This window comes from Budorcas taxicolor, chromosome 11 (assembly GCF_023091745.1).
Source record: "Budorcas taxicolor isolate Tak-1 chromosome 11, Takin1.1, whole genome shotgun sequence".
Taxonomy (NCBI): domain Eukaryota; kingdom Metazoa; phylum Chordata; class Mammalia; order Artiodactyla; family Bovidae; genus Budorcas; species Budorcas taxicolor.
Genome location: NC_068920.1, coordinates 34,666,957 through 34,694,250, shown reverse-complemented (window position 1 = coordinate 34,694,250; position 27,294 = coordinate 34,666,957). Strand labels below are relative to the sequence as shown.

Below are 27,294 nucleotides of genomic sequence, written 5' to 3'. Positions count from 1 at the left end.
AAGAAACTACACAAGGGTTTAGAGTTCTTTAAATGCGGCACGTGATGGACACTTGACATATGGTAACTGTGGCTTCACAGACCAGTGGGACCTCTGCCATCTATTTTTTCTTGCTCCCCAAATTGCCCTGATAATTGGACCAGAGGACAGACAATGATTATTCATCGTCTATCTCTGGCCAGGCCTGGAGAACTGAGCTAAATGCAAATTCTAAGGGTTGTGCTACTTTGAAACTTTACTTTTGGGTCATGCATCTTGGCAGGGATGTAAGTTTAAGTCACTGTGTTAACCTTTATGTGGAGAACCTTTTGGCTTCAAAAGCTTCCCTTTTATGGGTACTTATAGAAAGTGACTTCAAAAATGGAAGAAAATAGAATGTGATGGCATAGCTTGGTTTCAGCTGGATTATCACCAGCCACCAAAAAACGTGTTGTAAACATTTCTAAAAATATTTACTTAGAGTTCTTTCATCTGGGGAGTAAAAAGAAAACAAAGTGAATTATGTAATAGTACGTTCAGAACATCACAGCGGTATTTAAAAGTCAAACCAATAACACGGTATTGAGAAACGGCAGATGGTCAGTTTTCTAGCACTGACGTCAGTCCAGAAAAGCTTAAAGTACCGAATGTGCCACATTTAAAATTTAACCACTTCACAAATATCCACACACGTTGAGGAAATAACCCTTTATCGCATAGCTGTAAATTGCACCCCTGTTGCAATACTGCATCAATATTATTATATTTTTAAAAATCTGTATAAAATATTATCTGGAACCCCAAAGGAAAATCAATTAATCTTTAAAAAGTTCCTTACAAAGTTGACTGTATAAAATGCTACAACATAATCCATATATACAAAATGCTGCTGTTTAAGAAAATAATGGGACCCAGTTTTAGAATAAAATAACTTTGTACAAAAAAAAAGTACTGCATTCAAATCAATATTAAAAAAAAACTTTAAAAAAGAATATTGAAATGTCTCAGTTCAGAAGAATAACTATAAAGTGTTTGCTTTTCCACCAACTGAAAGTCTCTTGCAGGTGGAATACCAGCTGGCCAAGGGACAGGGTCCTACTGTTCCCTACAAAAGGTTTCGTGACAGTCATCGCCGAGACGCATACTTAGCGATCCAGTCCGTCCTGCCATGTACAGGCTGGGCGGCTGGAGGCCGGGGCAGCAACCCAGGAGTGCTTCTAGGCTGGGTGTGGAAAAATGGTCGCCCAGGGTGAGGTCTCACAGCCTTCAAGGAAGAATAGCCTGTAGGGAAAGAGAAAGGTGGGTCTGACTGATTGGGTCCACATAAAGTATAGCAAAGAGCATCTCGGTGACATAAATATCAGAAAAGCAGAGCTCAAGAGAAGCCACGTTCTTGCAGTTGGCCCTCCCAATTAAGGACAACCTCGTCCTATAGCAGTCAGGCCAGAAACACCAGTGTCATTCCTGCGTGTGCTCAGTTGCACAGTCATGTCCAGCTCTTTGCAGCTCAATGGACGGTAGCTCCCCAGGCTCCTCTCCCATGGAATTTGTGGTGGTTTAGTCGCTGAGTTGTGTCCAACTCTTGCAAACCCTTGGACTGCAGACCCTCAGGCTCCTCTGCCCAAGGAATTTTCCAGGCAAGAATACTGTAAGTGGGTTGCCATTTCCTTGCATCTGCCAGGCCCGTTCTGCCTGCAGGCCCATGCACTAACAGCCCAAAATACAGAGTTTGCTTGTTCACCTCCTGTAGATTTTTACCCGATGGCTCCTCTGCAGTGAGGTCTCCCTCAGCCGCCCTGTGTAAAATGCCCGTCTGCACCCTACACTCCTGCCCCGTGCTCCCTGCTCCCCACTTTCTTTTCCCCTTAGCACTGTGGAGCATCTTATTTGGTTTACTTGCTGTCTGTGGAGTACAGGTTCCAGGAGGACAAGGAATTTTGTTGTCTCCTTCATTTGTGGGCCCTAGGCCTACCATGTTTGGCACAAAGCACTTGTTTAGTAACTATTTTTGAATAAATTCACAAATAATAATAATCCCAAATAGAACTTACCCGGGGAAGGGTCGGGAATAGGTGCCAAGTGGACCCTCTGCAGAGCAGAACTGATTTCTTTTTTCAGAAAGGAAGGGATATAGTTTCCAGCCAGTCCACTAGAACTTGTAGAGCTGGAACCAACTGATTTGCAAAAGAAAACGCTCATTACTGCAAAGACATGCACAGGACACCAACAAGGGTAAAGGACAAGGGCACAGGGCAACAGAGAACTGGGTTTTGATTTTCAAGGGGAAAAGCATTAGGATAAAGAGTAAATTCGCAGCAGAACATTCTACCACACCACACTGTTAGAAAGACAGGGGGATGGGGTGTGAGGTGTACAGACAGTGTTGAGACCATAGCCTGTACCCACAAGGAGGCTGGTGGGTTGGTTTGTTAAAAAAAAGGAGACATTTAGAATTTTCTTGCTGTTTGTAATAATCAGTTTAACCTGTTCTGGAATTTTCTTTTTTCCACTCAATAATATAGAAGAGTTAGCCTTCCATGTTAGTATGGACGAATTTCAGAGTATGGTTAAACCATAACTCATTTAACCGTTCTCTTATTGATCAGCATATAGGTTTCTCTTATTGATTAGCATACAGGTTATGTTAATTGTTTAGCCACTATAAGTAATTCTAACCAGAGATATTCTTGTCCAGAACCAGAAAATTAGTCATTATTAAAATTCACTAAATACATTCACTTTTAATGTCATTTCTGCCTTGAGAGTGTTTTAAGGGCAGGAACTGAGTCCTACTCATCTTAGTGTTCCAGGCGGTCCATGGAAAGCCTTATTCATAGCAAGTAAACAATACATGTTGTATGGGTGAGTATCTATAATGAGCCTTATTACGAAGGCTTAAAGGTGCATGTGGAATAATGAAGGATGTTATACAAATAACACAGATCCATTAGGAAGTTAGACCCGATAGGAAGAGCACATGAGAGGAAGAGTTGTTCTGTGTCTTCCCAACACAGAGCATTCTTGGCAACTACTTAAGGCAGAGTGGAAAAAACAGTCTGGAGCTCATGTATCGGAAGCTGTGTTGTCAGCTGAAGCACCTTTTGCAACTCTGGTGACTAAATAAGAAAAACGGAAAGAGGGTCAGAACAAGGAAATCACAGACAGAAAAAAGGTAGAGTCAGTAAACACAAGAGAAAATGCTCAACGCTCGTTAGTCAATGGGGCATGCGGGTTGACGCCATGGTAAGATGCCATTGCACACCCTCAGATGAGCACACATCTGCAATCTTGACGGTATCAAGAGGCATCAAGGACCCGGCACAACTCCTGCACCCTGCCAGACAGCAGTTGGGCAAAATCTGTGAAGTCAAAGATGAGCACAGCCTTTAACCTAACGTGATCGTGTCACAAGTGCACACCTATAGGGGGCGACAGGGTTCACTCCAGCACTCTTTCTAACTGTAAAAATGATCAACAGCCTTCATGTTCACCAAGAAGAGACCGGATGAGTAAATTATGTTCTAAGTGTCCATCAACAGATGAAAGGATAAAGATATGGTACATATAATACCATAGAATATTCAGTTCAGTTCAGTTCAAACGCTCAGAACAAAATCTTGCCATTTGTGGCAACATGGATGGACTTGGAGGGCATTATGCTAAGTCAGAGAAAGACAAATACTTTATGATTATCACTTACACATGGAATATAAAAAATACAGCAAACCAGTGAATATAACAAAAAAGCAGACTGACAGATATAGAGACCTAATCATTGCCAATGGGGAGAGGGAAGAGGAAAGGGACAAGAGAGGGGCAGGAGATTAAGCAGTATAAATTAAGTATAAAATAAGTCACAAGGATATATTGTACATGACAGAGAATATAGGCAATATTTCATAATTATAAAAGGAACATAACCTTTAAAAATTGTGAATCACTATAACACACACCTGTAACTTACATAATATTGATCAGCAACTATACCTGAACTTTAAAAAAAGTTATATTCTAGTATAAATAATAAATGGTATCATACACATATACATTGCATGTCATCTTACACAAATGTGAAATATATTCTATATGTGTATAATTTCTGTATATATCATTAATGTATATATGCATTATAATGCATTATTAACATGAGTGGAGATCCAGGATTATATGCATATAAATTTTAAAACATGTAAAACCATGCTAGGTATTTCTTGTATTCTAAAAAAAAAAAGTCATGGAAATAATAAATACCCAATTTGGACAGGGTTGGGGTTGGAGGGGAAGGCCACAAAGGAAGGAAAGGCAATCGTGTGTTTGCAGAGTCTGACTTTACACGCTGGGTGGTGAGTACGTGGGTATGGATATGTTCTTTCTTTCCCTTTCAAACTCCTTAAAATACATGAACACGGAATGGACAAAGGCAGAGAGAAGAGAAGCCCAGGGGTTTACTTGGCATGTGAAAGGGGAAGCCGCACATGGTAGGGGCTGCCTGTGTGAGGTGCATCCGAAATTCCTTCATCTACTGAAAAAGCGTGGGCAGCGCCTTCCAAACTGTCTACCTTCCAATGATGCCCTGGGCTGAGGCTGAGCCGTGAGATGGAAGGGACAAGAACAAGGCAGACCCTGTGATACCCAGAGGTCGCAGACCACAGAGCAGGGCCTCAGAAACCAGACTCTGTGCATGCGTGTGTGCATGTAAGTCACTTCAGTCACCTTCGACTCTTTGTGACCCCATCGACTATAGCCCACCAGGCTCCTCTGTCCATGGGGATTCTCCAAGCAAGAGTGCTGGAGTGGGTTGCCATGCCCTCCTCCAGGGGATCTTCCTGACCCAGGGATCAGACCCAAGTCTCTTATGTCTCCTGCATGGGTAGGTGGGTTCTTTACCACTAGTGCCACCTGGTAAGCCCACCAGACTCTGTAAGACTGTTTTTCCCTCAAGCCAGGGAATTCTGCTGTCCTCCCCTGCTACTCCCAATGGCAGAGCCCGAGGGAGCTGGTCAAGCCCCCAGGGCCTGCTACCACGTGAGAGAAAGGGGCACAGGCCTGGAAAAAAGGTCAGGGTTTCCACACAGAGAGGCCCTCATGGTTCCACAGCTTGTCATCCTGTCTCTCTGCATTCACCCAGCCACACCGGGAGAACCTGATTCTTATCATTTAGGGAGTAAACGTCATTACTCACCTGAAGTTATTTTGCTGATCACTGATACGGTCCCTGAAGATTTTCCAGACAAACCAGAACTGGACCACGGATTAGGTGGAATAAAATCCTTGCCTGGATTCGGGAGTACACCGTTTCTTATATTTATTCCTAATAGGGCAAAAATGTTTTTTCAAATGCAAAATTTATATTCAGTCTTGTACTACATGTCAGAGATGAGATGAATGCAGAGTCCAATTTGTCAAAGACCTCCTATGGTTCAACAATCAAAAACTAACCATGATGATGCCACTGGATAGGTGGCAGAGGAAAGATGCTGTCTCTGGGGTGAGTGGGTTGTCTCACTGGTGGGTGGCCTGACAGAAGTGTCTTCACCATCTACCAACAGATCTGTCCACTTCTGCTGTCTTGACCTCCTGGTGCCTTCCTGGGCTTCAGTGCCCCATGGCCTTCCTACTCACCTACCTTCGCAGACCACTGCCTTTCCATCAGCTGCCCAAGTTCTTCTCTGTCCCTCCAGAACCCCACGCCTAGCTCTGCAGACCTCTGCTCGCCTCTTTCTGAATTCTGAGATTCCACCCCTCACCTCACATGAACCATCATCACTGTGCTGATTCTGGTCTCTACCAGCAACCATCACTGACTCCCTCACTTCTCAGGCTGCCTTGATCTCAGCTGCAAGACAAACCGCTGCCCCGCCCCGCCCCCGACCACCCACTTCCCATGGCCATCGGGCATCACAGCCATCTTTCAGAACAGAAAGACTGAATCCGTCCTTTATCCTTCTTCTTCCTCTAGAGTCAAGAAGAAATAGGTCTCCCTTCAGGCCAGTCTCCTAAAGCCACAGTGTCATCCCTGACGAGGTCTGGCAATATTTAGGAGGCCTGTTCCCAATCAAGGCAGAAGGCGGGGGGAAGCAGTGAGTCAGCCAGGCCTCCATCCCCTGTCCTGGGACTCCACGCTCTCAACCTGAGCACCACTGCGCCAACCTGGATGACAGTGACAACCTTTGGGTCCCTCGCCCACAAAGCACACAGACGTTGCTAACACCGTGTCACTCCTCCAGTTACAACCCTTCAAGAGCTTCCTGTTGCTCATGAAATAAAATCCAAATTTCTTACAAGACCCCAAAAATGCCTCCTATGTCCTAACACATCCTCCACCTGACAGTGATCGGGCCATGCGGCCTCTCACAAGCCAAGCCCTTTCCTGCCCCCTGGCCTTTGCACTGGCTGTTCCCTCGGCCAGGCATGCTGTTCTCACATCCCTCTGCACATGGAGTTCCCTCCTAATCTCTGAGGCCCAGCTCCTGCCACCATTACATCACCCTTAACAACCGCTGTCACCATCTGCAACTACTGTGTACCCACTTATTTAGGGTCTGTCTCTCACCACTAGAATATTTGAGGATGAGGATACTGTCTACAGGTTGCTGGCTAAAGTCACTGCATAGACTGTGATGTGAACAGAGACCCTGGAAGAGGGGCAACCCAGTGGCCCCAGTTGGCTGTTTTGTCCACCCTATTCTCAGCGCCCGGCACAAAATGATGTCAATACAGATTGACTGATGGGATGAATCTGTGAATGAACAGTGGGCTAATGCTATATGTTTAGAATACAGAGAACCTGGAGAGAGGCTTGGGCACTCTCCAACTAGAGTGTCTTCACTTAACCCCTGTGGTACATAAAGCCAGATGGGGGCGCTAAGCTCCCATCTGGTTTCCTGAGAGCACTCAGGGCTGGAGAGACCCCAGGCGAGCTGCCTGGCTCTCCCTGGTTCCTCACTTGCTCCGACTGGACCCCATTTTCTCTACCGAATTTCTCATCTTAGGCAAGAAAAGAAGGGGAAGCCTGGGACTTCCCTGGCGGTCTAGTGGTTAGGACTCTGAGTTTCCACTGCAGAGGACACGGATTCCATCCCTGGTCAGGGAACTAAGATCCCACATGCAGCGAGGTGCAGCCAAAAAGAAAAAGAAAATATAAAGCCTGTGTGTACTAAGTGGCTTCGGTTGTGTCCATCTCTTTGTGGCCCTATGGACTATAGCCTGCCAGGCCCCTCTGTCCATGGGGTCCTCCAGGCCTGAATACTGACGCCAGGTTGACTGTGCCCTCCTCCAAGGGATCTTTTCCATTCCAGGGACTGAACCCGGGTCTCTTACATCTCCTGCACTGGCAAGCGGATTCTTTACTACTAGCACCACCTGGGAAGCCCAGCAAATATTTCTACGGTGGTGCCACCACCGTTCAAAACAGAAGCTTTGCAAAACTCGAGATTCCGGGGACACGATTTCTCATCAGTGACCAGAGCACAGGCAGGAAGTGTTATTACCAGGCAGGTACCGAGAGTGCTTCAGGTAGTGTTGCTTGGCCGCCGACCTCAGGGTGGGAGTGTCACGCCGGGGATAGGACGTCTGGGTGGGGGCGCTGTTTCCGGTGCCCACAGGCTCCGAGGGCTTCAGGTCCAGAATGCTCTCAAATCTGAACGGGGAGAAGAAGGTTCTGGTCAGCATAAGCTGGGCAGTGCATGGGATGTGAAGACAACCTCACAAACCCAGAGACAGTCAGTGTACAGATGGGAGCCCACACTTGCCTGCACAGTGTCTCGTCGCTCTGTCTCTTCTTGTTTTTCAGGTCAATCCTGGTGAAGGATGGACTGAAGTCCGAGTCATCCAAGTCAGCCCAGTCATCGGAATCCTTCGTTGACCTGGAAACGAGACCCCACCTTCTCCTACTCTTTGGCTTGATCTCACCATTTTTGTGCTCCAGGCCAGTGAGAATTTTCTGTGTATACAAGGGGGTGGGGAGGTGGGGAGGAGAAGCGATACTTGGCATTAGTGAAGCTCACCCATGAGTAAGCCCCATTGTGAACTTCCTCGGTTGTGTAGAGGAGGGTCTTGGGGTGTAGTCTTCCCCAATATGCACTGCTTATTGGCAAAGGCAATGGTGGAAAACAGTCCCTGACCTCTCTCACTTATTCTGCACAGGTTACATCAGTTTCCATTCAATGGGGACACTAGGCTGTGTAAGTAAGGCTTTAAAAAAGGACATTTAGGGTACTTCTTGCATACGAGGAAGGTAGCTGGATTCTCATCCAGGGCTCATCTCTGAAAGAGTTAGCATGATTGACACTGTCCTAAATAGAATATAAGAGAATGTAACTAAAGTGTCAATCACCTGCTCTTTTATAGAAAACAATGCAATTAATACCTTATTTGCCTTCTCAGCAGACCTGGATCCTATTTCACTACCGAATTAGCTACAATAGGAAATTTATAAACACACAATGCTGTTTTAGGTGGGTTGGGGTCAAGTGGACAGTCTGGAGACACCACCCCCATAATTCACAAGCAGAGCTAGAACCTGAATTTAGACCCTTAACTACAAAGCCAAGGCTCTTTCCACAGTTCCATGATATCAAAAAGACCAATCTATTATAATTAGACCTTACATGCTGAAAAGAAAATACTGCATGCAAGAAGTACGGTCAGGGCCTTCCCTGGGAGCTCGATGATGAAGAATCCGCCTGCCAATGCAGGAGACGTGGGTTGGGTCTCTGATCTGGGAAGATCCCACATGCCACAGAGCAGCTAAGCCGTGCGCCACAACTACTGAGCCTGAGCTCTAGAGCCTGGGAGCTGCAACTACTGAGCCGACGTGCCTAGAGACTGTGCTCTGCCAGAGAAGCGACTGCAGTGAGAAGCCCATGCGCAGCAACTAGAGAAAAGCCCACCCAAGCAGTGAAGACCCAGTACAGTCAAAATGAATCAACAAAATTATTAAAAGAAGAAGAAGTGGGGTCAGCAAAGGAACAGCCAGACAGGGCTCCTGAGGGAACTGCCCTGCTTACTGCCTGAGGATGCTTGGGGTGGAGTGACGGCAAGAGCAAAGGGCTGGGCTTGTCCTCTGGTAGGTGGTCCGTCCTGGGAGCCTCGGCTTTATAGGGATACACGAGATGCTGAGGGGGCTGGCTGGCTTGATGCTGTCTGGAAGAAATGCGTGTGTGTGGCTTGGCTGGGGGCTGGGCAGGAGGGACCGGCTTTACGTGAGGCGGTGCGGCTGCCTTTTCCAGAACGTCCTTCTGAGATTTTCCTGACTCCTGGAGGCTGTGCGCGGTGCTGCCCAGGGGATGCCCCACCTGGAAGTAAGGATATCGAAGAGCCTGGAATGACACATGAGGCTGTTTCAGAAGAATAATCTGACTGGGAAGGTTGATACCATTCAGGGTCACAGGCTAGCTTTCACATTAACCAGTCTGCTGCAGTAGTTTGCCCAAACCAACTAGAAAACAGCATCCTGAATCTGTCACACCCCTTGCGATTCTCCTTGTCCTAAATAGTGTAAAATGCATGGACTGGTTGCCACACTCAAAATTATCTGGGTAAAGCAGCCAGGTTCACTGCTATGCCCTCTGCTACTTCTGCCAATATTCTGGCTTTGTAACTTATTTGCTCTGTGTCTTAAATACAATATTTCACCATTATAAGTCCATTTCTTCATTCCATAGAAAGAAGATAAATAAGATGGAGAGAGCCAACATAATGATCCAAGAGGACTCTGAAAAATCAAATATAAAATAAGAAGATACAGCAGACCACAAGGGTTTGCTGTGTATCACAGGGAACTGTCTCCAGTATCTTGTAACAACCTGTCATGGAAAAGAATTGAGAAAAAAAATATGCTAAACTATCACTTTGCTGTATACCTGAAATTAACACAATACTGTAAATCAGCTATACTTTAATAAAAATAAAAATAAGCAGGTACATCCGCTTTAACATCAGAAATGCCACGAGTGTCAAACATACTATAGTTAAACCTTGTCCATCAAGATAACTGTGCTTTCTGCATCACCAAGGAATAAATCGTAAAGTGCTGGGGTTTGCAATTCTCTCTGAAATATTCCCTAGTCTTTTTGAGTGGAAGTCACTGAATATAACGTAACCTTTCTCAGTGACTCTGGGACCTAGCCATAACCACCTGTAATGATGATAAGGAAGTACAGATATAGATGCGAATAACATGGACACTCCCACAGAGGTCCTGGACTCTGACGTCTAGCTCAGGAAGTCTTCTCTTTAGTCCCAGGTATTTTTTGCAAGTCTCAACTGAATTCAGGGTATTTTTAGCTTTTCTGATACTATTCCTAAAAAGTAAACATTCTCTCTTGGTTCCTTGTTACTGAATCTTTTTATTTTCATAGCCCCTGTGTATTCTTTGGAAAGCTGGGTTCATCAGACAGCTTCCTTCCGTGGCCTGAAAACACTTGTGAGTTTCATCACCGGAAGTGCATTTCTGAGCACTCTCTAACCTTCTTGAGCCATCTAGAGTTCTTGGCTCTTTCTTCTTTGAACCATTGGAAAGCTGCTTTCCCCCCATACCTCAATCCCCGTCAGCTGTCAGCTCTCAGCTCTCGCAAATTCTAACATCACATGGGCCCTGTCCTCAAGTGACTCCGTCCGTCACTTTTGCTCAGCCAAGTCGTTGAACCTGATTACAACTGGTCTCCTTTTTCATCCTCTGGGTAATGGATTTATCAATAAGACAAGCTGAGAAGGGGCCAGGTACAACACAAAAAGAGGCTGGCAGGGGGTCTAGGAGTGGCTGAAGTCCACAGCACCACATGCTTCCTTTGGGTGTGCTTTATACTCTAAGCCAAAATGGCCTGAAGGAGGACAGGTTGGAAAAACAGGAGCCAGAGGCATGTCAGCCGCATGATGGAACTGTTGTTGATGGTACACTGTCTGTACTAGCTACTGGTGGAGTTAATAAGGCAAATCACATTAACTTCCTTTTTTTTTTTTTGCAAATCACTTAAACTTTCTGAGATTTAATTTTCTCTTTTATAGAATGAAACCAGTAACACCTATCTCATGGAGCCTTCAAGGGATTAGTATCACAGAAAAACAAACAAAAGCATCTGCAAACTGTCGAGTGCTATAAAATGCTAATTACAGTTATTTTCCTAGCTCTCTCCCTCTGTCATCTATAAAATGAGTGATATGGATCTTACAAGACATTTTCAAACTACCTTTCAACAACCAGTACTGCCTTATAAACACACTGTTACATATCACCTTAACTCAGAATATATTTGAAAACATTTGCCAAAGACAGGTGGATATATCTGTTTTCATTTCCACGTTTATTGACATATGATGTGAACTGTACAGCAATTTTCAAAGGAACTATGTTGTTTAAACCTTTACTGCTTTAGACATAAAGAGTTTCAAAGTATTTTGAATTTTTACACCTTATATAGTTCACGATTACTGGTATTCAGTACTATTTTTCACCTATATTACCTAATAAAGTGCTTCCCATAATCTATATAGGAATCATTCACAATTAGACATGAACTTCATGCGAATGCATCAGAAGAAAATGGAAGGAAACCTGACTAGCTGTTGGCCGTTTCTTGGGATCCCACTGTAGCATGTCTCTCAGGAGCTGAACTGCTTCGCTGCTGGCATTTGGAATGAGGGTTTTCAAGTTATTGGGCACACACTGGGGCCAGCGGAAGTTCATCGCATTTGACAGTTGGTAGCCTTCAGGCCAGTCAGTCTGAAAGAAAGAAAAGGTAGAGAGCGTTCCCCAGCCAACTGCTGAAATAAGGACTTTATATTCCGGCACATGTGCCCATAACAGAAAGGTGACTTGTCATTACCACATCCCTACTCACTATGGTGGGCCATCCCAGAGGCAGGTGTAAATTTGTGACTGGGGTTATAAAGGAGCGGAGGAGGGCTATGGATCACATTAGGGGACTTCTGCATGGATAAGAGATGTGGCCATGAGCACACAGCAGGGAGCAGAGGTGTGGGGAGAAAAGCAGAGGGAGCCAGGAAGTTTGCCACTGCGGGGTAGGAGGAGGGGGCGGAAGACTACCAGGGTGAGGAAGACTCCAGAATGAGCCCGTGCTGCCCAGGGAGGCGGCCGGGAGCACGGGAAGCTGCTGCTTTGGCCCACATCATTTACCTTTTTGGGTGTCCCCAGTACTTGGCAGATTTTGAAGATAGTATCGATCTCACTGGCCCCGGGGAAGAGTGGCCGGAGGGTGTACACCTCTGCCATGATACAGCCCACGGCCCAGATGTCGATGGGCGAGCTGTAGCTGGTGGACCGCAGGAGCACCTCCGGAGCCCGGTACCTGCAGGACGGAGGAGAAGCTAGCTCCCATCCAATAGCCAGGAGAAAACTAAACACACAACGAGCTTTCCAGGAGAGCATTTGTGTATTTCTGTTGTCTGTTTTGTTCAGGGCGGTGCGTTAACTTGTAAAGCCAACAGCTGTGGCTGCAGCATAAAGCTGGGCTCTTCTGTATCACAGAATTTTCTGTTGAGCATTTCTTAACAGGTCTCTTCACTACAGCATCTTTGAGAAATACAGATAGTGAGAGAGAGCAGGCCGAGAGCGGGCGAGAGAGAATATAGAGCTCGTCATCTGTAGGCTCTTCTTGGTCATGGCCAACTGCTTAAATCAGATGCTTAGGGTCTGAAAGTTTTAATAACACCAGTTAGCTAATTTTCCAACAGGCCTTTGCAGAATCTTTTACACAACTCTTTTAGGAAACAGTCTTTAGGATGCTCTATATACAGACTATTTAGATTATAGAAAAGCATAATGGATTTCCTATAATATTTTTTATTGAAGTATAGTTTATTTACAATGTTGTGTTAGTCTCTGGTATACAGCAAAGTGATTCAGATACATATACATTCTTTTTCAGATTCTTTTCTATTATAGTTTACTACAAGATACTGAATATAGTTCCCTGTTGGACTTGCTTCTAAAATTATTTACAACACAAGCTTTTAAAGCTTGTACAATACCAACATTCCTACACATAGGTGTTTTCAAATGTGCTCTTGGTGGAAAGTTAGTATCTGTGACATTAATACTCTCCTCAGTATAATCGCATGGTCTTTAAATATAAGAAATGCAATTAAATCCTCTTTGAGGAAGAGTGTACTCACCATCTGGTAGATACATAGTCTGTGTATGGAGGTCTTGATCGGATTTCTCGGGCCAATCCAAAGTCTGCGATTTTCACAAGTTCGGGTCCCATACAAAGGAGGTTCTCTGGCTTTAAGTCCCGATGGAAAAAGCCTGCAGAGGTAGTAGAAAAGGAATTCAGAGGCAAGATCGTGTCTGCATCACTCTTTGCAGCTTTATTGCTCTTTTCATGACAGTGATAGTTTGATATGACACCGAAGGCTCAGTACATTCATCCCAGTGATAATGATAATACAAAGCCCTTTGGGCCATTCATTTTCCTTGGATGAATTCAAAATGTCAAGTCCTTCAAAGTTGTCTTCATAATTTTTTTTTTTCCCCCAAGAGAACAAACTTCTTTTAAAATACCAAAACTCCATTATGGGCTGAGATAACCCAGCAAAAAGAAATTGTCACTCTAGGGAAACACAACATGCGTACGTTGCCCAAGTCAGCCGGAAAGAATCTGAGATTAAACCCATTAAAACCATGGTACTGGGATACTAGGAGTTTACACTGCTGCAGAAACACAATCACAGTTTTTGTTTAAGAAACAAGGGATTTATGAATATGACCTACTCATATCTGAGATCATGATGTGTATTGCAAATATGTTTAAATGTCAAATACTGATTACTTTGCCCAGTGAAAAAGCACAGTGTGGATCTGTAATCCACAGTGTAAAAGGCAGAGATAACTCATCAAGTGCGAAGCCCGTCTTAGCTACAGCAGGGCTTCAGGGGTACAGGCAGGAGAGACCCAAACACCCACTGATCAGCATCACATGCCTTCCTCCTGCGGAGAGTATCACTGGCAGACATCATTCTGCATGAGTCTAAACCTGAATGGGTCACCAAAACAGGGAATACAACTCTGTCAGCGCTGCTGATGGGGTTATTTGTCATCTACTATCACAACCAATGCTGAGAAGCTGGATTCGAAGTAGCAGATTATGGGAGGAAGTAAGAGCCATCCCTGACATGCTGACTGTTCCTCAACCACCTCCGTGTTCACGTGCTCACGTCTCCATCTCTAATGTGCCTGCTGCCCCTCTTCAGACTCCTATCTCTGATAGGAGGGACAACAGCTGATGTCACCCCCATATTAACCTGTCCCAAACCACTCTTCTCCTCTCCCAAATCATCTCTCATTCTCAAACTTTTGATACGACATCCAGGTAGCTTATAGTCATGTTGGATCGATCTTTCCCCAGACAGTAACAGACTTGGGTCACAGTTTTCATCAGAATACTTCCTTTGGGTCCTTTCTGCCCTTTCTCTGACTTAAAAATGTGTAAATATGCATGCAGTTATGAGAATGGGATCTTTTGCCCAGTGCACCCAGGAAGCCTCCACGACCCCTGAAACATACGATCTATACATGATGGTTTCTCTTCCTAAACACTCAGAGCATCAAAAGCATGAAAAAAAGAGACCACAAACATCATTTTCTTACCGAACAGATGGGGAAAGTGAGTCACAAGGGGATGAGGGCTGAATTAGTCACAATCCCACCAAGCAGTGTGTCAGAGCTCTTGTACTATCTGGCTCTGTTCTGTCCCTCTCAATCCAGATGGCAAAACCTTGATTTGTGGGGCTGGTCCTTTCAAGTCCAGATTAACCCTGTTTCTGCTCTTAGACTGCCCTTTTCTCCTCTAGTTGGGCTACATTGTTATTTCCAAACTTAAGTGGCATTTCTCTGACACTGAAATGTCCTCCACATCCAGGTGCCACTGCCACCTTCCCTGCCACCAACCATAACACTCACTCAACAATCCTGCTTCTTCTCTTATCCAGTGCATCCTATCATATCAACTGTACTCAGATACAAGCATCATTCCTGCACTCCAGACCCTGTAACTTGCTTCCACCCAGGTCATGCTCCGGTACACACTGACAAACTGCTCCCATCAGGCAAGCTTTACCCTTTCCTGCTAACTGGTCTTTAATCCTACTTCCACAGAGAAGGTGAGCACTAATGAAATGAGGAGGGGTAAGATTCTGGTTCCTCATATCTCCCTCTAAGCAGCTTTCCTTTGATCCTGAAGGATCAAACTTCAGACCCCAAATAAAGTATCAGAGAAAAAATGGCTAGGGAAAAAGTTTAATTGCAAACAGACTCTTAAAAATGACTAATGAAAACTGTATTTGTCAGTTGACATATGTCATCTGTCATACGGTATTTGAAGATAAGCCTTTATAACTAGGAAGCATTTGTGAATATGTCTGTAGAATATCTGGCCTGAGTAATATCAACAACTATGATCAACCTTAAACTCATGAGTTCTATTCATTAAAGGTCTAAGGCCCTCTTGTCAGGTACCTTTACTTTTCATCTCTATTTTAACAAAGCATCACTATTTGATCACTATGAGAGGCAATGCTTCGTAATAGTGTGATTGGGTTGCCTGATTTCAAATCCCAGTAGTGTTCACTGGCTGGCAAATGAGTTGCCCCCTATAAAATGGGGACATAACAGCATCTACTTTGTGGGGTTGTTTTGCAGGATTCATGTGTTAATATTTTGCAGAGCGTTTAGTGCAGTGCTTGGCACATCAGCACCTTGCAGGAGCTTGTCATTGTTTGTGGTACCTCTCCTCTCATTTTATAGTCTCAACAACCTGGCAAAGGGGGCAGGCAGACACCCTAGCTCCATTTTTTTGCTAAAAGAATTAAAGTTCATGAAGCTGGTGATGTGCCGCACCATCCCCGCCCCCCACCACCACCTGTGAGGAGGTGGCGCTAAGCTCTGATCTGATTCTTGGCCCAATCCATGTTCTGCTGATGTGTGCACTCAGGCTTGTAACAATGAGCCCACGTCTTCCTCTGCGCTTCTGATTCACAATGAAAACACTTATAGCTGGGTTGTTCACAGATCATGAAACAGCAAAGTGCTATTCACACAGAATCTTCCTGTTTGAAATTGTTTGGCTTTCAGAACACAGGAACAGACCTTCAATTTAATTTCAGGGTACCCCATGTCAGTTGAATAACAGAGGGATTTTCTCTTTCATCCTGGCAGAAAATGTGTCGTGCTTTCTTTTTCACTAACAACCCTTGGGCAAGAAAAACATCAAGCCACAAAGAAGGCTTTCTCCTCTCCACATTCTGTTCATGAGGAATCTGATAGGAATACACGAAAATAACCGGAGAATACTTAAACACTATGGATTTCTATAGTGCACTTTCCTACTGGGGAAGTTGTAATTTCACAGATATTACTGAATTTAAACCAGCAGTGCTTTTATCAAGAAGGCCGGGAGGGATACCAACACACAGAAAGGCCAACGGCTGACTCAAGGCCATGTACAGAGACAGGGGTGAAAAACGAAGCAGAGAACCACCTCTTTGGGCCAAACATTTTCCTTTACGCCACCTAAGGCACTTCAGATTTCCTGCAGGGATATTTTTAAGTACAGGGCAAGGATGAAACTCACTTTGCATTCATTATTTAACTTCTGCAAAGTACATATGCCTTGGCATTGCTCTCAGCACCAATGGAACTGTGTTTTCATTCCCAGTAGGGGGAGGTAGTCACTGACACGGCCATAGCAACCACCTGCGGCTCTGTGCTATGCTCCCCAAGGAGTCTGCTCCCAGGGACAGACAGCACCTTCATACAGTGAAGAGCCTGGAACTCACAGAACAAATCTGTGAAGTGCTTTCAATTATTTTTTTTTCCATGACTGGGTGAAAGGAACAGTATAAAGCTCCAAAGTTCAGTCAACACCACACAAAACCATTCAAAAGTTTTCAAAAATCATTTATGAATGAAAATGAGATAGAACCCGCAAAATAAGTATCTATGCCACCTCCAATTATTTTTAATTAATTTAAAAAATCAATTAATTGATTTTATTATTTATTTTTGGCTGCACTGGGTCTTCATTGCTGCGCGTGGGCTTTCTCCAATTGCAGCGAGCAGGGGCTACTCTCTAGCTGCCGTGCTTGCGCTTCTCACTGCGGTGACTTCTCTGGTTCTAGACAGCCAGCTCAGCAGACACATGGTCTTAGCTGCCCCGTGGCATATGGAATCTTTCCAAGTCAGGGATTGAACTGTGTCCCCTGCATCGGCAGATGGATTCTTTACCACAGGACCCCTGGGGAAGTTCCCCCACCTCAATTATCATCATGACTTCCTTCACCTCCGATTCTCTGCTCTCTGTGAAAGCAGGCAGGTTTTTCTAGAGAAGCATGGCAAATGGACACAGATATGGGAACTAGTCTCCACTCTATTGCTCTAAGGCAGTGGGGCCTTTAGCAGGTCTTTAAACCTCTCTGAACCTCTTCCTCTTCTTTGAAAGGAAAAGACGCCATTTGTTCTCTCTACCTCAGAACCTGGCAAGGAAACACAATAGGCAATGGATGAAATAACATTAAGCTCAAACCAGAACTGGCAGGTAGCTGAGGGAGAGTGTCCACGAGAATCTGAGGAAGAAGCATGGTGCTGGGATTGGAAGAGCAAAGGAGGTCTGACCACCATAAACTGAACCTTCCCTTGCACCATTTCCGAGTACAATCCAAGTGTGTAAGGCATGCAAGGGAGACTGATAATGCAAGGTTCCAAAGAGCTGTTTTCACACAATCATTTATGGATGCTAAATTACTGGATATGAATATGCATTGTGCGTATGTGCATATATGTGCCCTGGTGGGTGTTGGGGAGAGTATATATGTAGATGCATGTGTGCTCACAGATGTGTGCATGTGTGTGCACATATGGGTGCATGTATGTGTGAGCATATGCATGTTGATTTGATGGGATTTGGTAGAGACCTGAATAAAAGGATGTAAGTTCTTCCTGGCAACAACCAAGCCTCACAAAAAGCAACAAAAAGGAAAGGAAGAGAAAGCCAACACATGTTAACTTTCTTACAGACCCACCACGCAGTCCTCTGAGCAAAGAGCCCCAGTAACTGAGACACTATGATGGGTCCCTATTGGAACATGTCTAGTTGACCCTTCTCTTTGGAGATTCCCTTTGATTTCTCACCATTTCTTTCTCCTGAACTCTCAAATCTAGTAAGTACTCCTTCTCCTCCTATCTGTCTGTAAGACACCACACCAGAAGTTTTCAGCATTTTGCAAACTCATACCATCCCTTGGGAATTCTTCTCTCAAAAGTGTTCCTTCAACCTGTGTCAGTGGAATCAGAGATGATACCTTTTAGCAAAGAGTTTTTATAGATTTGGTTCATGGGCTTGCATATCACTCTTGAATTATTCAGCACATACCCATGGCTTCCACAGATGGACAGCCTCTGTCTGTCTGTTTGTGTTTCGTTTGACCTCAAGTGTGAGGTGCTGTTTAGGGGTCATAGAGAAGACTGGGAAGGGTCCCAGACTTACTATGTGGCACAATGTCTTTTCCCCTCGCTGCCAATTTGCGTCAAATCTGAACTGGCTATCATCATCGGGCTTCTGCCCAGCTTCCTTGTTGGGTAATGAATCGGTAATATTGCATTTGCTGGTACAGTATCTGCAATGGCAGTGATACCTTTAGACTGGGAGGGAACAGATTTCTGCCTGTGTAACATCAGCCTGTCCATCTGTCTGGACGTCAAAGCCACCCCAAATGGCCTCCTGAGGGACTCCTTACTCCCCTGGTAGACACATATGTCCATCCCAAGGCTCTGTGTTCATAAGGTATCAACCCAACTTCAGCTGGGTCTGTGGCCAGTTAATAACCCAGACTAGTAACGCCTACTAATGACTACTAATCCTACTCAATACTGTGCAAAAGCCCAGCTAAGAACAGCAGTGATAGAGGATTTCCTGACGGGTGTGTGACCATCCATTCCTCTGGATGCTCTAAATCTCTCCCTGGACTAACCAGACCATCACTAGAGTGAATCATACCGGGCCCCACTAGGACCATTTTCTCTGATCAGGTGATGTAATTGGCCTATGTTGAGGGAGATGACCTGGAACTATCTCATGCAACCCATTGCTGCGTTTACTGTGAGGGTAACGTTGTGTAAAGATCCATGAGAGAAACCTCTCTCATGGATCAGCACCAGGAATAGCTCTGCTTCTCTTGGGCAACTGAACCGTTTATACCTTGGAGAGACCAAGTAGGTTGCAGTTGGTCATGTTTCATGTTCTGCCTTGTCTAACAAACACAGACTCACATCTGTAGCCTGTTTCTTCTACTTAAATAAGACTTGCTGACATGTATTTCATGGAGTAACCTCACCCCTGGCTATATGCATGCCTTGCTTTGCTTTTTCTTTGCTTATTTTAAGTGTATTTTATTTTCCTGGATTGCATAAATCTTATTAGACCACTTTGCACCCTTCTGAACAAGCTGAAATTAAATATACTAAGAAAATGAGAAACCACAGTAAAGCAGTGCTAGGTAAGGGGGGTTAAACATCATATGTGGACGGAGCTTGTCTGAATTCTAAATGAGGCTTCTCATTAATACGCCCGTTCATGGTCAGGAATAATTCTTCAACATATAACTAACAAGCTTGATGTTAAAGCCTAGAGAATAAGAACATGCAGAAATGATAAATAATGAGGGAAATTCAGAAATCAAGCTACAGAAGATAACATATTCCAAAATCCATTATCAGCCTCACAACTCTTCAGCTTCTTCTGGGAGTCAGTTACAAAAGACACTGATGCATCCTACACCTTCTACCTGAGGACAGCATTTCACTGCTATTCAAAAGCACAATACTCCAATCACCTACCGTGTTTGTGAATAAATGCAAGTCCTTGCAGTATCTGATACATGATATTTCTTATAGCAGACTCAGGAAACAACTTATTTCTGTGTGGGGCAGAGGAAAAAAAGTTATAAATCTCGATTTATGAAATTTGTTTATCAAAACAAATCCCCTGTCCTCAAATTCTTAGCATAACCAAAAGAATATAAGAAAACACTTGCTCACATGCTAATTTGATCAGATCCCTGGATCATAAAGACCAAAGAAAAGCAAATGTTTATCCATGTAACAGAGCATACCTTATAAGTACCAAATATATTCAGTTATGTTACGAAGAAGAAACGATTAAACATTTAATATTAAACCTAGAATTCCTTCCAATATATCTTACAAAAAATCGCCTCTCTCCATAATATAATTAAAGTGTAACAAATTTTTGATGGGGAAGATCTGAGGTCTTTCACTTGAAGGTCTTAGGAGATGCAGTGAATAGTGACATTTTCCCTTGGTTGTGTAAGCCATACAGCTTCACTGCTATTCCTGACAATGAAAATGATATTTGTTCACTGAAATTACTCAGAGGGATGCTCCAAATGGCATTCACCTGCTACCAAGAATATGTGCCCAACAGGTTCCACACGGTTCACTTTCAAAGTTCAAAATGACCATTGCAGGTAAATTTTTTATTTGTTTCTTTGTCTTCCCAGCATGCGAGCCCTGAGCATTGTAGCAAGACAGGCACTGAAAGGGGCCTGGAAGTATCCGACGGATGGCTCAGAACGCATGAATGTGCTGCACTTATCACCTGTAGTCACTCAGCCCACACTATCCCGTGGAAAGGAGACCCGCAGAGTTAGCTGCAAAACCTCTGAGTCTGTTTGGATAAATCACCCATTAAGACATTCATAATGACTACTCTGAAAGCAGTTTTCTCCCCAGCTATCCCAGGGCCTCCCAAGCGGGATTGCAGGTGGGGGCCCCTCATCTCCTGGCAGCTTTAAACAGCCAAGCTCAAGCAGCATGCCCACGATAAACAAAAGAAGAAGGAAAACACATGCACATTGCAACATTTGTTTCTAAGAATATGATGACCACCCTGTACCTTTCTTTAATGAGCTGGTAAAGATTCTCCTTCATGTACTCAAAGATAAAATAAAGATGATCATTTTCCCTGATAACTTCTTTTAATTTTACTACATTTGCATGGTTGAGCTTCTTTAAAGACTGAAAGGCAATAAAAAAAAAATAAACATTAGAGTTAATTTTTGAATTTTAATGTTGTTGAAAAAAGAAAAGCAATCCCACAAATCAAATCCAGAGTTGGACTATAAAGAAAGCTGAGCACCAAAGAATTGATGCTTTTGAACTGTGGTGTTGGAGAAGACTCTTGAGAGTCCCTTGGACTGCAAGGAGATCCAACCAGTCCATCCTAAAGGAGATCAGTCCTGGGTGTTCAATGGAAGGACTTATGTTGAAGCTGAAACTCTAATACTTTGGCTACCTGATGCGAAGACCTGACTCATTGGAAAAGACCCTGATGCTGGGCAAGATTGAAGGCAGGAGGAGAAGGGGACGACAGAGGATGAGATGGTTGGATGGCATCATCGATTCGATGGACATGGGTTTGGGTGGACTCCGAGAGTTGGTGATGGACAGGGAGGCCTGGTGTGCTGCGGTTCATGGGGTCGCAAAGAGTCAGACATGACTGAGCAACTGAACTGAATCCCACAAACAGGAAGAAGCACCTAATTCTAGAACTGCAGCAAAGTGGCACAATTCATATTATACTGACAATATTTTAATAAATGGTATTTCTCTGAATTGGTAGTAACTTTACATAGAAAAACTTTCAATTGATGAACCAGGAGATGAGAACGTGAGAATAACTGGAGCTGCTGGCTTCCTCTAGTACAAGGTACAGGGCCAGGGCTATTTTAGGTATACTCCCTCCAGGTGATGGAACTCACGCCATGAAAGTGACCAGAGAGGAAACCACTGAGGCTGTGATTGATATTGGAGAGGCAGCTGCTGGGAACTGAGGTCACCAGCCAGCAGTCTGCAGACATGCTGAGCAGGAAATTGCTCAAATAGACAGAGGCTGACAGCCCAGTTTTCTCAACTTTATTCTGACTCATGTGTGTCCCTGGGACGTATAGCTCTTCTTACAAGGTAAGTGTTAAAGAAGAAGGCAAAGAAGGAGGGGAGAAGGAGGAGAAATTTCACTGGCAAGACCGTGAAGTGAGATGAGAGAGACCTTTGCTTCCAAGAACAGCAAAGGCAAAAAAGTCAAGCGAGGGATGAGGAACGGAGTGAGTAGCTCAGAAAACGATGAGTGACCTTCTGATTATTCCCCATGCACGTGTGTGGTTTCCTCTTCCTGGAACATACATGTGAGAGCAGCCATGTGCAAGCTGCTTTCTGTTTGCATCACTAGCTCTGTCTACAGTGAACAAATACACTTTCATAACGGTGAGCAGCAGTCCAGTTCATGTGCGATGACCAGACACCCAATTGCAGGTTTGCTCACCAGCTGATCTGAATTTGACAGACCGTCTCTTTCAAGAATGCCTCACGGAGTCACTGTGGCAATGGGTTAAGCCCTTTAACTCAAAAACCCTTTTCCTCATGGAGACGTGAGTCTGACAATAATAAATTGTAAAGCCCTCTTTATCTCTGAACTTCCTTCAAAAGAACATTCCTTCTATAAAACAAACAACCAGGATGTTTGAAGATGAAAGTGTTAACGTGAGTGTCCAAACCTGGAAGGGCACTCAATAACAAGGCACCCAAGGGGAATGTGTAATGTGACCGAGTTACTTAAGCAGCTGGGAAGAGGGAGGAAATATGGCCAGTGAACTAGGAACAAAATAAGACGTCTGGAACCTCTTCCCTGAAAGACAAGCTTTTGCCAAGCGCCTCTCTGGCAGGAAATCCCAGCTGTTTTGGCCAAATGGCCAGATCCTGATTACTGCTTCTAGTTGTGTTGGATTTCTGGTTCTCCGTGAGTAGCAAACATTGCTAACTCGTAAGCATTCACCAGACTCTCATGGACTGCAGTGGCCTTTCCTGTCCCTTTGCTTAAAATGCACCACCAGCCATGGCTGAGGCCTCTGATGGACGAGCAGCAGGATGAACTGGGCAGATTCATTCAGAGGAAGACGAAGTCGGTTTTAGAGCTTTGAGAGAAGAGACTTCCAGGCAAGGAGTAGGGTACCTTCTGCTTTTAGCCAGATGTTTGTTTGAGCGTGAATTACCAGTCCAAGTCTAAGAGTGGCTGCAGCTCTCCCATCTAAGTGAGGTTCAGGGGCCAATTAAAGTCTCTATCAGTTTAACAGAAAAAGAAGTAATATAAAAAAAGGACCAATTTTGTGGAGGACCTCACGTGACTCATTTTCGAGAGACATACTTCCAGAAAGAAGGCATCTTGTTTTGGCTTGGCAAAGGCTTCCAAAGAGAGAGAGGCAGGTCAGCTGCATCAGGCAGAGAAGAAGGAGCACAACAGAGATGCTTCAGGGAGGGGTAACCTGCAGGCTCTGAGTGGTCGGTGTGTCTCATCCACATCACTTAAAGAAAGAGTCAGGCCCAGATAAGCTAGGTAGGGGACAACGATGTGTCAGGAGGGAGACCCTCAGAGGTTGGGTGAGGGAGCAAGTGGCCACCCAGTGTCTGACGGAAGAGAACTGCCTGGATGCCAGACCCTGGGCTTGAGACCAAGCCTCGCTGCCAAGAGCTGTGTTTCCCTCCAGCAAATGACTGAGTCTCTGGGTCTCAGGTCTTGTCATCATGAAACTCAAGATGCTAAGACCTTCCTCATCAAGTCGTTGTGGGGATGAAATAAGACCGAGTGTGTAAAGCATCTAAGATGCTGCCTGGCCCATAACAGCTACTCAGTAAATGGTAGATGGTGTGTGAATAGCTGAGTGCTGGGGAGACGAGATGTGTGGGGAGTGGGGTCACACAGGCCATGCCATGAGCTGTGGTTTCCGAGTGGAGGAGTGAATGGTAATTACGACAGAAGAGGGAGCAATGATGAGCCCTGGGGGAGGCAGACAATCTAGAAATTCAGGCACTCGTGTCCACTAAGCAGTTGGATATACGGACCTGAAGCAGGGGTCGGCAAACTTTTCTGTCAAGGGACAGACAGTATATATCTTAGGCTTTCCTGGTCATATATAGTCCCCACTGCAACTACTCAGCTTGGCCAGTGTAGCATGAAATCAGCCATTGATAATATGCAAACAAATGGACATGGCTGCATCCTAACGATTTTTTAAAATAAAAACAGGCAGTAGGCTATTTATTGACCCCTGATCTAAACGCATAAGTAAGATAAAAGATGTGAAGGGGCTGCTGAAGGAAGGGGAATGAATAAAATCCCTTGGGAGGAGAAGTCAAAGCAAAGGAAAAAGAATTGCTGAGAAGAGAGTGTGAGAAATTATCATTATTTAAAGGGTGAGCCCATACAACCATTGGTGAAAGGCAAGAAAGAAGGAGAAGAGGTGGGTCAAAGCAGAGTCCACAGACATGGGAGAGGAGGGGAGGAGAGGAAGTGGTCCACAGACAAGAAAATGCCTGAGAAAATGATCCTGGACTTGGCAGCTAGGAGAGCAGCTTGTGGCTGTTAGGAGAGCAGCTTCAGCAGAAGGCCTGATTCAGTGAAGTGGAAAGTCAGTGGTGGGGGGTAGTAATGGCAGAAGGGGAGCCTGGAAAGTGAGGTCAGGAAGAGGGATGGGTGGGAGGTCCAGGGGAGGGAGGGTTGAGTCTGGTTAGAGAGAACAATGGGCACATTGATGGATGGAAGACAAGGAGCCAGTGGAAAGGAGTTTAAAGATACAGGAAGGTTCACAATAGCCAAAGGAGTCTCAGTGTCCATCGATGGATGAATGGATAAACAATATATAACAGATCCACACGATGGGCTGTTAATCAGCCTTAAAAAGGAAGGAGATCCGGACACGGGGATGAATCTTGAAGACATTCTAAGACATTCTGAAATAAGCCAGTCACAAAAAAGACAAATACTGTATGATTGCACTTATATGAGGGACCTAGTGTAGTTGAATTCACATAGATAGAATGTAGAATGGTGCTGGCCAGAGGCTGGGGGGAGGGATTCATGGGGAATTTTTGTTTAATGGATGAAGAGTTTCAGCTTTGCAAGATTAAAAGAGTCCCGGAGATGGATGCTGCTGATGGCAGTACAATAATGTATATACTTAATGCCACTGAACTGTACCATTTTTAGGTCAAATACACAATTCTGAATCTATTTTGAGCCCTCTGGGTTCTAGCATGGGACACCTTTGTCATTCCAATAGTGTCCGCTATTTCTCTGACTATATACCTGGCAACCTGCCATTTTCCTTTGAGTTTCTGTTAACCTTAATGCACAGGCTTTGTTTGTGGAAAATGTGCAAAAAAGCTTTCCTCTGAGACGACTATACAATATGATTACTGCATATTTCAATTTCTGGATGGTACGACAGATTTTCTAATACTGTTTAGTTTTTACTATGTAAACAAAGTGGTGCAAATGTTTTAAAAAGTGTTTAAAAAGGAAAATATTATGTTATGTACATTTCATCATAACTTGAAAGAAAAGGGACATTAGTGAGAAACTAGTGAAAGCTGAATAAATCTGTGGTTAACAGTCTATTACCAAGATTTAAACAAAGTACATGAATACACACGAAAAAAAAGTTTTACAAAAAGTACACGCACTAATAGAATACCACAATCTTCTTCTCTTAGCTGTTAACTGTATTGTTATCATCTGCCTCCTTTTTCAGCTTCAGTGAAACAATTCTAACTGTATCAACTATAAATCTACTGTGTATAAAGCAATTTTAATCAACCATATGTAAATTATTCCCTTATGTGTTAATAAATACCTTGACCTCCCGAAGGTTCATGCATTCTTCCCAGGAATAAAACTTTCTTTTCATTCTAAAAGAGAAGAGAGAAACAAACAGCATGCTTACTCCCAGTAACAGGCTATGCTTTATCTTAAAAAAAAAAAAAAAAGTTTTCATTCTGGACCTAATGAACAGTGCTTAAAGTGGGTTCCAATTTCTACCAAATAGTATACTATCCAAAACAGCACTTTAACTTAGAAACCTGGCAGTGCAATCAATTTTGCAGCAGAAAAGTTCCCCAGGAGAGTTAGTAGAGGGTACTGCAAAGAGGTCTGGACTGATGTCTTGCTCTGTCACTAATTAGCTGACCATGGGAAAATTCCATGGGCTTATTTTATCTAGACCAGAGCCGTCCAATCAAACTTTCTGTATTGGTGGGAATGTTCTGTGCTGTCCAGTATGGGAGCCATTAGACGCACGTGACTACTGAGCAGTTGGAGTGAGGCTAGTTAAACACAGAAACTGAATTCTTAATTTAAATTTTAAATTTAAATGACACATGATTACTTGCCGCCATGTTGGACTGCACAAGGACAGGCCCTCTGGTACAGGGGTTGGCAAACTATGACCCATGAGCCAGCTCCCCCTGACCATCTGATTTGATACAGCCCACAAGACAAGAAGGGCACTCATCTTTTGTTTTATTTTATAGTAAAAATATGTATTTATTTGGGTCTTAGTTGCTGCACATGGGACCTTCACTCTTCACTGTGGAATGTAGGACCTAGTTCCCTGACCAGGGATTGAACTTGCATTGGGAGCAGGGAGTCTTAGCCACTGACCCACCAGGGAAGTCCCTCACCGATGTTTCTAAATGGTTGTAGAAAACAAAAGAAAACTAGAAAATCATGACATGTGAAAGTGATCTGAAATTAAGCTTCAGTTTCCACAAATGAAGTTTTGCTGGAACACAATCACACCCGTTTGTTTCTATATGATCTGTGGCTGCCTTCCCACTATGACAGCAGAGCTGGGTTGTGACGGAGACCGTATGGCCTACAAAGCCCAAAATATTTACTGCTTGGCCCTTTGCAGGAAAAGTGTGCCAACCCCTGGCCCAGAGCCTGAGGAGAGAGACAGAGAGCCCAGTGAGCTGGCCAGAAAGCTAAGGGTTCCTGCTTTCACAGCACTTCAACCACATCCTCTCATTTGAATCTTATGGCAGCCCCATGAGACAGATGGGATGGGAAGAAACTAAGAAAGAGAAGCTATGCCATTTCCCCAAGGTCTCGTTGCTGGCTACTGAAAGACCAACTCTCATCTCTCCTTCTCACTCTGACAAGTCTGTCCCCAATGTCACATTGCTCCTCAGTTGAGTGACCAGTCCCTTTATTCATGCCCTAGGTATTTTTTTAGCCCCTACTACGTGGCAGAGGCCCAGGAACTAGAGAGACATTCCTCATGGCACCGACCTCGGAGCAGGAAGGCAGGTGATCAACCATCTTCTGTGTTGAGTGCTATGGAGGAGAGGGTCAGGGCATCGTGAAACTGGGCCCCAAAGTGACCTAACCTTGTCTAAGGTATCAGGGAACAGTTGTCCAGGGAAGCGGTATTAAACCAAGACCTGAAGCATCA

The 27,294-nt window shown here is 44.3% G+C and overlaps 1 protein-coding gene across 1 annotated transcript in view; it reads right to left on the bottom strand.

The window, feature by feature from the left end:
- The window catches only part of CILK1 (ciliogenesis associated kinase 1), a 45,015-nt gene that overhangs the window by 1,004 nt on the left and 16,717 nt on the right, over positions 1-27,294 (bottom strand). Inside the window, exons 3-14 of the mRNA XM_052649004.1 lie at positions 25,696-25,750; positions 20,907-21,028; positions 19,829-19,908; positions 13,114-13,246; positions 12,116-12,287; positions 11,534-11,701; positions 8,988-9,299; positions 7,731-7,921; positions 7,470-7,618; positions 5,162-5,290; positions 2,031-2,153; positions 1,125-1,260 (exon numbers count right to left, since the gene is read on the bottom strand). Of these exons, the coding sequence (XP_052504964.1) occupies positions 1,125-1,260; positions 2,031-2,153; positions 5,162-5,290; positions 7,470-7,618; positions 7,731-7,921; positions 8,988-9,299; positions 11,534-11,701; positions 12,116-12,287; positions 13,114-13,246; positions 19,829-19,908; positions 20,907-21,028; positions 25,696-25,750 (1,770 nt within the window). The remainder of the gene's footprint in view (positions 1-1,124; positions 1,261-2,030; positions 2,154-5,161; positions 5,291-7,469; positions 7,619-7,730; positions 7,922-8,987; positions 9,300-11,533; positions 11,702-12,115; positions 12,288-13,113; positions 13,247-19,828; positions 19,909-20,906; positions 21,029-25,695; positions 25,751-27,294) is intronic.